The 12,055-nt window shown below is 39.7% G+C and overlaps 1 protein-coding gene across 2 annotated transcripts; it reads left to right on the top strand.

Moving 5' to 3' along the window:
- The first annotated feature begins 238 nt into the window (after positions 1–238).
- On the top strand, positions 239–11,448 carry lipca (lipase, hepatic a). 2 transcript variants are annotated; one of them, XM_085145777.1, is made up of 9 exons: positions 239–710; positions 2,542–2,726; positions 4,624–4,803; positions 4,923–5,040; positions 5,142–5,375; positions 6,709–6,951; positions 7,912–8,026; positions 8,419–8,637; positions 10,281–11,448. In XM_085145777.1, the coding sequence occupies exons 1-9, from the start codon at positions 629–631 to the stop codon at positions 10,393–10,395; spliced, it is 1,491 nt and encodes a 496-aa protein (XP_085001903.1). In that variant the 5' UTR covers positions 239–628; the 3' UTR covers positions 10,396–11,448. The 2 variants fall into 2 exon arrangements, with proteins under 2 accessions (XP_085001903.1, XP_085001979.1); XM_085145853.1 differs by having other exon boundaries at positions 249–710; positions 2,548–2,726.
- The last annotated feature ends 607 nt before the right edge of the window (positions 11,449–12,055 follow it).

The raw sequence follows: 12,055 nt of genomic DNA, 5'->3' as shown, positions 1-12,055 counted from the left end.
TAGACGCAGTATTTTGTTAATACCCAATATTACTAAATGAAAAAAATGCCTGGGGTTTTATTTTTTACCCACTCTGTGGGACGTTAAGAAAAGTTTTGTGTGCAGTATTGATCCACTGTGTGCCCTGGGTACACAGAGTACTCTTAGTCAACTGTTTAAACATAGGTTTAAGCAATGCGGTAATAGTCCACATCTAATCCATGTCATGTCTTTAGCCAATAACACATAGTTCTATAAAAGCTACATAAAAAGTACATATTCTGTACCTCTACCCTGGTACCTGGAAAGGGTCTCAATGGAGGATCCAAGGTCACTTCCAGCACATCGTACCACATCCCCTGCCTATCATACCTCTGCTCTTTCACAATGTGCTCAATGTACACGATCCAGCCCCCAGCCAATCAGGATAAGAATAAATCCCCCTTATCCACGAACCATTGCTCCTGGTGTCCCCTCTCTTTCTCTTTAGAGTACGGTAAAATTATCTGATTTCAATCCTCAGCACAGAAATGAGGCTTCCTTAAAAACAGCTCCTACATCTGCAGACAAAAGGCTCTCACCTTTAAAATCCACAGCACGCACTGAAGATTTTCTAAGCGTGGCCAAAAGGACCTACCAAGCTGACGGCATGTTTGTGGTCAAAGTCTTGTGGTGTTTGCTTTTAATCTATCACCTCAGTGAGGGAAAGAAAATCAAAGGAATCAGAGCAGGTAAGTGAAATATCATGCTTTGCCTTCACTTCTGTGATTTATGCACAGATTGATTGATGCTATCAAAATCTTTAACAAGCACTAAATTTAACTATAGTTCATGCTGTGAATTCATGCTGAGGAAAGTGTTTGCAATGAGACTCACACCGAAATTAGCCAATCTGTACTCCGCAGAAGTATACACATAATTTCCCAAAGTATCTCTTTCTAAAGACAATCTTTAAAACAATCTTTACGGTTTATTTAGCCTCACAGTAGATAGTTATAAAGATGTGGTTCCACAGAGTAGTATTTGCCTAATAAGCAAAAGCTCCCCGATTTGGTCCCAGGAGGAGACACAAATCGATCACAGAGGAGGCCGACATAGAAACACAGATAAATTAGACATGTGGAGCTACCTGTCATGGCTACCCGTGTACATCAGGAAGCAGCTGAAAGTAAATTCATGTCTTGTAAAGTGAAATTTTAACCAAGTTTCAGTCCAGTTGCTTCAGGCTGTATGTTTATTTTTACTAATTCATATGAACAATTACATTTAAAAGTTACATTAAGATTCCACAGATGAGCAACAAATAAGCAGAGAAACACAAACAGTGTGTGTGTGTGTGTGTGTGTGTGTGTGTGTGTGTGTGTGTGTGTGTGTGTGTGTGCGTGCGTGCGTGTGCGTTTCCCTTGTTCCCTTACAGTGAAGAGTCACTTCAAATAAAGCTGTTCTGAGCTTTCACGTTTATCCTGTGATAAAACATTTTTCATGTAATCGGTCCTTTCAAGATTGCCACTGCCCCCAGTTTCTGGGGGAAAAACAGGTCACCAAATGATTTGATGAATATAAAAATATGAATCACGGGTTTTTTTTTAACATCTATGGGAGATTTTGGACAAAGCTGTTAGCCTTTTCTCCACCACGTGGATATCTGGGTGAATGGCGTTCATCCAGAGAGAGACTTAAAAACTGAAACAGCTGTCAGAACTACTTGAGGTAACTGTTGTTGTGATTTGGCGCTACATAAATAAAACGGAATAAATCATATTCCTTTAGGTTTGCCATTATTTTCTCCATCTCGGTCTTTAGTGCCGGTGTTTTTACTGGGTCTTTTAATGTGGGCTTATGACAGACTTCATGCCCCATTTAGAAATATGTTTTTTTTTAAATTATGCGCTGTGATAGATACCATGACTGATTTGCAAAGTAAACACAGTTCTTGTACAAATTTCTGGGTTAGGGTTTGTTTGTGTTCTGTTACTAATGAGTCAGACTGTTTTCACTGATCGTGTCGATAAACAGTCACTGAAGAGACAACACCAAAGCAAATGATGATAAATGATGGCTGGATGTTCTTTTACTTTTCTTGCTAAGACGATTTGGGCTTCACATCAGGAACCAGAACTTGTATGAAGGCAGCTGCATTGCTGGGTGTTTACAGACGCCTTGGTTTTTGGCATTATTGGCTGTGGTTTTAAACATGTTGAGGGAGGAGGAGTTTACGTAACAAATGATAGAAGAGTCTGGCAGAGATTCATCCGATGAGACTTGTTGTGAAGTGATGTCTGTGAGCAGATGCCAGCGAGGTCTGTATGACCTGGACTCACAGCAAAGGGCTTCTGATTGGGCGTTAGTTAGTCTACAGTCCAATGGAGCCTCAGCAGGAACTGACTGTCCTGATTTCTCCACGTTTACTCACTCAAATACTTGCATTAATGCATCAAAACACACTCTGTGTTCTCAAATTGACAAATTTCCATTCATCATTTGTAATTATTCTGTAAGCATAACCATTGTGTTCTGTAAAGTACTTGTTTCTAACAGACAATCCATTATTTGATTTCTGAGGTGCAGTGGAGACAGAGGAGAGGGATGTCCTGAGGGAGAAAGAGCCATATGTCAGCAGTTCAGTCTTTAGGCTGTTTTTAGGAGGTGAGGACACCTGCACGCTGGACCCTCTGCAGCTGCACACTCTCACCTCCTGTGGCTTCAACAGCAGTAATCCCCTCATCATCATCACTCATGGGTGGTCGGTAAGGTCAACTCCCTTTTCTCTCTTTACGCTTCGCTGACTTAAGCCACTGGATACTAAACATGGAACTTGACTACAGGGAGGGAAACGTCTTCAAAAGGCTGAAACATGTTGAAAAAACACACCATGAGATAGACACGTGGATCTGCACTGAAATGTAATTAAATTTTGGATCGGATCATGTCAGCCACGATAGCAGTTAGTTCCCAGACCACACCCGTCACAACTCAAGATTACTAAAGCTTTGGTAGAGATTTATACGTACATTATCCATCATTCAACCTTTTTTTTGCTTATCCAGTTCAGGGTTGTTGGGGGGGGGGGGGCTATCCCAGTGGTCAAAAGGCGAGAGGAGGGGCACATCTTGAATAGGTCGCCAGCCTCTTGCAGGGCTAACACAGAGAAACGTACATTAAAAAGGGGTGGGGTGCTAGTGCCATGACTCTCTTGACCCCACTGAACTTTGAGTGCCCTTTTCTCTTTGGAGTATGGAACATTTTGATCTCGGTTACACAACTATAAAGCTGTCTCTATAACAGTGAAAATATTTGTCCACAAACAGACTTAAGAACACACATAAAACCTCATTGCTGTAATTCCCATTCAAAAGGTAAAAACAATCTGTATCATATTTATCTGTCGGCGAGATTTCAACACCAAGCTGAAGTTCATGAATGCTGCAGGAGAGGTGGAGGATGGGCAGATAAAAGGAAGCTGTTACATTCTGGTGCACATCTAGGTCACCTATTCCTAAACTGCAAAACAGGAAGCAGGCCTTGGCTGAGGTTGCACCCTCTTAGTCGCCCTGTAGTTTGTTATGCCTCCCCGTATGAGGTAGCCTGATTTTATTTGGAGTGAAACCATATAGTATATGTTTCACAGTCATGGTATAAAAGCAAAATTTCAAGTTTGATTTTCAATTTAAAGATTTTTTTTTTAGAAAATAACCTAAAATTCTGACTTATGGATGGCAAAAAATGTTTTTTCTGTCGCAGAAACAAACTTCCATAGTCTGAGAATAGGGTCCCAGATGTCAGACAATCAGTTTGACAAAGGGAGGACAGGAGAGTATAGACACTGAGGATTAGCTGGAGATTAGAGACGCATGGGGAACAAGACACAGGTGAGCGTAATCAACACAGGTAATGACAATAAAACACTGAGTCATAAGTGATATAGAAATGAAAACAGAAAAGGAACAACAATCACCTTTACTGAAACAAGGAGACAGTGAAACATGAAAGATAAATACAGAACATGAATGAACTCATTCAATGGGACAACATTTTGAAGACACAGGAAAAACAAAGAAAAATCAAGCTTCAGACTAAAGGCAGCTGGAACTGGAGAAGCATAAGAGACAGTGAAGGATGACACATGTGAAGACATGAGGACATGAATGAGACAGAGGGGACACAGACTGGGGAATACTGGTGAAGAATAACAAACAGAAGCAAAACACAAAACTGAACTCACTAATTTCACAAGAACTACAAATCACTAAAAAAGAAACTTGTGACAAGTGCTCAAAAATAAGAACCAGAATTCAAAAATACCATGAGAATTAAGACTCCATAAAAGCCAACAAACACTAGCTCAGCAAATGAGAACCAAACAAAAACCCCAATCCCATATACTAAGAATTCAAAAAGAAAAATAAGAAAGAAAAAAACCTCCATAAACACAAAGACCATGCCAATATATGATGGGTGGGGAAAAGTGAAAAACCAACAGTTTGTAACGGAAGGAAAAATCCTTTAGTTAAGTAACAGAGTCACTGCAGTTTCTCTCATTTTTGCCGAACTGAACTATGCACAGGACTGTACTGTGCACAGCACATATTAACACTTTAAAAGTAAGAAGCTGTTTTTTTAATGCTTAGTTTTGCTGTTGTGAAGGTGGATGGCATAATGGAGAGCTGGGTGATGAGGTTAGCTACGGCTGTGAGGACAAACCTGATAGATGCAAATGTGGTGCTTACAGACTGGCTGTCGCTGGCTCAGCAGCACTATCCAATCGCAGTACAGAAAACCCGCACTGTTGGAAAAGACATAGCTCACCTACTGCAGACACTTCAGGTGGGAATAAACTCCTCCACTGATCTTTGTGATGTCAGTGGACTGAAAGGTGATACATTTTCATTCCATAGTCAAATCTATACGTTTCAGCAATCATGCATGTCTTTAATTGCCTACAGGAGCACTACAAGTACCCACTTAGAAATGCTCATTTGATTGGCTACAGCCTCGGCGCTCACATCTCTGGATTTGCTGGGAGCTTTCTGACAGGTCCGGAGAAGATTGGAAGAATTACTGGTGAGGTTTTTAGTCCTTTCATAGCTAAATTTAATAAATAGCAATTTATTCATTTAATATTCTAAAACCACCCAATGCTAATGTATATCATGTCTGTTCAGGGCTCGATCCAGCTGGTCCGCTGTTTGAAGGCATGTCTCCCACGGACAGACTGTCTCCTGATGATGCTGAATTTGTGGATGCCATCCACACTTTCACCCACGAGCGTATGGGCCTCAGTGTGGGAATTAAGCAAGCTGTGGCCCATTATGACTTTTACCCGAATGGAGGAGATTTCCAACCAGGGTGTGACCTGCAAAACATTTACGAGCACATATCCCAGTACGGGATCCTCGGTAAGATAAATCTGTAACAGCACATTAAACATTGTGACCACCAGAAATAACCATGATTTTTTTATAGTATAGTATTTCTGGGCAGCATGAAATAAACAGCTCTGTGATGCCTCTTAGAGGCTGCAGTGTTTTACATGGTCTGTAAGTGTGGGATAGAACAACAGAACATCCTGCTGTCTGTTTGCCACTGAAGACTGGCAACAAGCTGGTCTGATGAGTCTCAATATCTGCTGTGACATTCAGATGATAAACAGCATGGATCGATCCTGCCTGAATCCACGGTTCAAACTGCTGTTTTTAGTGATGTAATCACGTGGGGGATATTTTCTTGCTTCTCTTAGTACCAACTAAGGGTCAGCCTACCTGAGTATTCTCCATCCCTTTATGATCACAGTGCACCCAGCAACTGTGCGATGATATCATGTCAGCATGAACCGAATGTTTCCAGCACCTTGTTGAATCCAGCATCCAACCCTAGCCAGATGTATCTAATGAAGTGGCCACTTTAAACATTGTAATGAAACTTAAATATTATAAACATTTTTCTGAACAGTCTTTTACAAATCCAGACCATATTTATGCATATTTATCAGGAATACCAAAGCTATTATATTTGTTTATTTATTTAATGTCTGCATCGATGAGTCCACATAAAGTAGGCATTCATTCCCTGTTTGAAAAGGCATTCAAGTTTCTGGTTCCTCTGGTTTAAATCCAAGCTCCAATCAGAGCAGTATGTTCTTCTGCTTAAAGGCTTTCTGGTTTCCTTCTTTGCACGCTCTATCATAACATTTTTTCTTCTTAATTGGCCTTTCCACCTCAGAACACTGGTTTAGAAGCCACGTCTAGGATGCCGATTCCTCTTCTGCTTGTTGACAGTTTCTTCTTCTGTGTTTAGGCAGATGTATTTAATTTCATGCAGTCTAACAGAAGTGGCTGTGGGATTTATGCTGCCTCTCAATCCTAAACACATCCTCACAATATGACAGCGAGAACCACATTAAAGCATCTGTCATCCTCAGGAGTTAATTAGCAACATGTGCCGTGCTTTTTCTCTGTCCATCCGTGTGAGCTGAGCTGCCTTCAGGCTACAAGCTGCTGCTCAGAGAAATGGCCTTTAGAGCAGAGCCGTGTCAGACATAATGAGTCACTTATAGGAGATGTGACAGAAGCAAGAGCTGATAGATGCCACCATTTGGTGATAATGAACTCGATCCACAAATAATGGTCAGGCTTCGTGATTTAGCTCTTCCACAATCCATTGAAAGTCAGATGAAAGTTGTTTTGAAGAAGCAGGTTTAAAATTTTCACCACATTTTTATTTTTCTCTTAGGCTTTGAGCAAACAGTGAAATGTGCCCATGAGCGCTCTGTCCATCTCTTCATCGACTCTCTGCTCAATAAAGACAAGCAGAGCATGGCCTACAGGTGCAGCGACAACAGCGCCTTTGACAAGGGCGTTTGTCTGGACTGCCGGAAGAATCGCTGCAACACACTCGGCTATGATATCAAGAAAGTCCGCACGGGCACCAGCAAGAGGCTCTACCTGAAAACACGGTCTCGGATGCCTTACAAACGTATGGTTTGTCATTTTGACCTAACAGCCCTGTAAAAGTCATAACTGACCAACACTTATATCTCCCATTAAAGACTTAATATATATAAATAGCTTTTGCGTGTGTTATTAAGGCAAAATAAATCTGTTTGATGGCAAGATTACACAAAAATAAGTTAAAGCGGAGTGGCAGTAGATTTGAAAGGATTCAGTGCATCTGTCATCATGGCATAAAATCTCATCCCAAGAAGATTTCTAGTCGTTATTTGTTATTCAAATAAACCTATGACAAGACCTAGACTTTTTACAGCTTCCTTTTTTTTTTGAGAATGAAAAAATGAGAAATTACAAACCACTAATTTCATTTGTAATTTAGATCTTTAGTTGGAAAGGGTGGCTTTTAGATTGGTGCCATCAACTGGGCTGGAAACCACAAAGTTTTGGTGTTTTAGTGGAACTGGCAGACATGAAAACATAAATATCAGAGATGGTGTTATGCTTTATTGTAGCTATGTGTAGGATTTTGAAACTTTGCACTTTGATGACCTCATTTTCCCGGTTTTCTGCCTTGATTGAACTCCATTAGCTCCATAAGCCTAGGATAAACAAATTAGATTTTAGTAGTTAAAAGTGAAAGATCAGGGCCATTTTGGCCTCATAAAACATTTTTTCTTTGTCTAAATCAAGAAATTACAGAGCAGTTTTTCCAATTTTTCACACTATAGAATAAAAACTTACATCTAAACGTGTTTAGACAGTCCACATCCACCAGTAAATGAATCCAGTCCTCTGTTTGACTGGTAGGAATACAAAATCAGCCATTATCTGCACAAAATCTGTTCTGAAACCTGTTTCAATGTTTTATTATCCTATATGTTAGACTGATAAAATATAAAGCTAACAAGAAAAACTGAAAACTGTGTCGGGGGTTTCTCCGTAACCGTGTCCTCTTCTTCTTCTGTTTCTGGTTTCCACCCTTCAGTCTATCATTACCAGTTCAGGGTCCAGTTCATCAATCAGACGGAGAAGGTTGAGCCCTCTCTTACAATCTCCCTCACAGGAACCAAAGAAGAGAGTGGAGCTGTGGACATCACCTTGTGAGTACTGTACCAACACCCACCCCCCATCGGGCTTAAATCAGAACACATGAGCACTCTTTGACACATGCAATATGCAGCTGGGCTCTCAGCTCTACAAAGCAAGTTAAGGAGAGCAGCTGACACACATGGAAACAACTGAAGCCTTTGCATGAAAGAGAACTATAAATGGCAATGATGGGATGAATAATTTAAACAAGACAATATTCCCTGACGACTGTGTTATCCTTCATATTCTGTGTATCAAAGCGTCTCAGGCTAAACGGTGCTAGCAGAGGAAATCTCATCTGCTGTCCCGCTCTAGTCTGAGCCGCCACAACAGCCTTTTGCAGGGTGAATAAGTCTCGTCTAACTTTGTCTCTCTCGATTTCTGTTTTACAAATCTCCACCAGCAATGAAAAGATTTCAGGTAACAAAACCTTCACCTTCCTGATCACCCTGGACAGAGACTTGGGGGAACTGATGTTGCTCAATATGCACTGGGAAGCATCTCCTCTGTGGGAAAATGTGTGGGACAAGGTGCAGACCATCATTCCTTGGAGAACTTTGGAAAGAAAAAGACTCCTGAATGTGGGCAAAGTCAGCGTCAAAGTGGGCGAAACACAGAAGAGGTACATGTGTTTCTTACGAGCTAGCAGTGGTGGACACAAAGATAAAGTGCAGTTTCAACAGCACTTGTCAGTTTTTCTACTGTCCCACATTTATAAAACCAAAAGTTTTATTATCAACAAACTGTAAAACGTATAAATATATAATTAAATCAAAACCTTTATGCCCTCCATATTTTCTAAAGAAATCCAGCAGGCCGGATTGGAGTCTTAGCTGTGCCAATTCTGCCCCCCAGCCTCATGTTTGACACCGCTACATTAAGGGCTTAAATGATGGAGAGCACAAATAATTATATAGCTTTTCATCATCATACCGGACTTTATTCCACACATGATTCCAACACTGCTGAAGCCTTTTCTATTTTTTTAAACTACATATTTTTAAATTGATTTTATTTATTTATATATACAAATGCTTCAGTGATCCAGTCCAAACCCATTTCAACAAAAGCCGTGACAAAAACTAAGAACATTAACTGAACTTTTAAAGGTGAAATGTTTTTTAGTGATTGATACTTTTCAGCTTGTTTGTTTTCTTTGTATTATTTTTTTGTTTCATTATAGATCACATAGATCACATTCCTGTAGGTTGCAGGTCTAACTGCAGACAGACATGACAGGCTAGTTTAGTCTACAGCAGCCAACAATATGTGTCAAAAAGTGGTTTAGCATTATCTTTGCTGCATGCAAAAAGCCCTTCTCTGAAAGAGACGTCTGAATGGCTCTATCTGAATATATGTGTCATTCAGCATTAATGGGGCCTTCACAGATTAGCACGTTACAGCTGTGGCTCAGGAGGTAGAGCAGGTTGTCTACTAATTGGAAGGTCAGTGGTTTTAGTCTGCATGTCAGTGTTTCCCTGGGCAAGATGCTGAGCCCTGAGCTGCCCCTGCTGCATCTATGTGTTAGGTTAAATCACTTTAAAAGCAATTAGGCATAGAAAATAGTGATTAAGGCTTGTAGCTAGAAAGTACTTTGAGTGCTCAAATAGAGTAAAGAGAGTGCAATGTAAGTACCAGTCCTTTTACTGTTGCAGCTATCGGAGGACACAGTGCCCATGATTTCCAAAATATGTTCACATTCCCACTCTGTACACATTCAAATGAGCTTTGACCCAGAGAAAGCTGCCGTGTTTTGAATGGTGTTTGGTTTTTTTTCTCTTTGCATTGTAAAGTTTTAACTTGCATTGGTGGCATCACAGATGACCTCTGTTGACCCTGCAGTTTTTTGTATCACATTCAAAGCACATATATATGAGCATATATGATATTTCCAAATATAAAATAAAAATCACACTGTGATATATATAATAGAGCTGAAAATGGGATAAACAGGAAAGAAAGTCAAGCACAGTTGTCTCAAATTGTACAATAGTGCTAAGACGAGTAATATTACTGATACTGAATTATATAATTCAGTTCAGTTTTAATGAAATAGCACCAAATCAACACAACAGTTGGCTCAAGGTGCTTCATATTGTAAGGTAAAGATGCTACAATCATAAAAAGAACACACTTGAGACAATTACAGACTGCTGATGCCATCTAGTGGGTTGTTTCCCATACACAGACTGGTTAATCTTTGCTCCTGCACTCACTCTTTCTGTTCAATCGCACCGTGTTAACGACACCGTCTCTGTTTTTCAGGACATCTTTCTGTTCCATGACAAACGAGGGACAAATGGAAGCGTCAGAAGACATGGTGTTTGTACGCTGTAAGGAAGAGAGACCAAAAAGGCCCAGACGAAAGGACAACTTATAGACTTGTGTGGGTCACTCTCTGAAGATCTAACTGAAGATATCAGATGAATGGCCCTTGAAAACAACAACGAATGCGATAAAATTCTCCCTCCTTGAAGTGAAGTTGTGTACATTCAGGGAGTAACTCAAAACCATAATTGCTGGAAAGAAGTGCTGAATAAATATACTCTGTTCTTTTCTATCATGTCATTAGGTGGGTTTATTTTTCTACACATGCACAAAGGTCCATTCGTATCCCTCTACGGACAAACACATTTTTCCAGGTCACAAATGTGCAGATATTTTGGTTGAATGAAAACACAACTGACAGGTTGAACTGTAAGTTAAAGCGCTAAACCCTTTAAAGTCTGAAACGGGAACTAATCTAAATTCTAACTGAAAATTGATGTTTATTAAACCATCTATTAACGCCTATTTTGCATCTATTATTTGAATTTGTATCATAGTTGCTTGAAAAAAAAAAATCAGTCTTAAAATCTCATTAAGAGATTAAGAAAGGCAAGTAATTACCAGGTGATGACTGCAGAGGGCAGGCTGTTACAGCTGAAAACTCGAATGCAGTTGAATCTTGTTCTTCTAAATCAGGTGCGACACTTGAATCCTCTTACCAATCATCACTTTGAACCATTTGTGGGTTGAATAACATAATAACATTAAATTCAATTGTAAAACATTTCTTTTTTAAAGTATCAGAAATCCACGGCGCTACCTTTTAACACTGAACAAAGAGGGAAGCAATATGGTAAATTCAACTTTATTAATGCAGTTCAAGTAATTTAAAAGAAATTATACATTTCCACCTTTGCAAATGTAGTAAAATATTCAAATTAAGCAGGATGAGAATCAGAACAAAAGAAGGGGGGGGGGGGGGGGGGAACCACACTATTTGAAGGCACAGTATAAAAGACAATGCATTAAATCAGACAGTAGTAATGAATCTATAACATTATGGATTCTGTTTCCATCACTTACATTTCAGTGCACAGTTTATCAACAAACAAAATCCCAGAGTACTAACCCTCGACACCAAGTATCCACATCATACATATATTTTTTTTTTAAAAAAGATACGAATGTTTCAGCAAAGCGTCTCTCTCACACAGACAAAAGCTTTTTTTTAAAAAGCCACAGAAAATCTCATAACCAACAAAAAGCATAACTAGTAGCACCACAAAGACAAAGAACATAAGAAAAGGGAGCAAAAGAATTGCATTTGTGCCTGTTCACAAGCGTTGCTGCAGCACACAGACAATTCTTCTTAAAACTGGTTTTCCGTGTACCCTCTCAGGAGGACACGCTGGAGGCATTTCTCACTGAGAAGGTCAAATGTTAACTTTGCAAAGCTCTGCATAGAATCTGGTCTGTAAGACATCCTGGCACCTTGCACATAAAACAATGCTAAATTGCAGCTGCGCTCAACATAGCTCATTTGAGAGAGCATCTCTTTTATTCTACTAAACATATGTTATGTAGTCTACAAAATCATGTTGTGGTTCTGCATTTGTATCTATTTATCTGAAGAGAACCTAAAATTACACTTACTGAATACTGCTCAAGTGAAGCCAAAAAAGGTTTTTATCTGTGTGCAAAATTGGATTCTTCACGTGCTGGCTGATAAAGTGTCTACAATCAGGCAAGGCTATGCTCTAAGTTGCATCATA

The sequence above is a fragment of the Neolamprologus multifasciatus genome, chromosome 1, assembly GCF_963576455.1.
Source record: "Neolamprologus multifasciatus chromosome 1, fNeoMul1.2, whole genome shotgun sequence".
Taxonomy (NCBI): domain Eukaryota; kingdom Metazoa; phylum Chordata; class Actinopteri; order Cichliformes; family Cichlidae; genus Neolamprologus; species Neolamprologus multifasciatus.
Note: the sequence above shows the minus strand (reverse complement) of the source record. Positions and strands in the feature narration are given on the sequence as shown.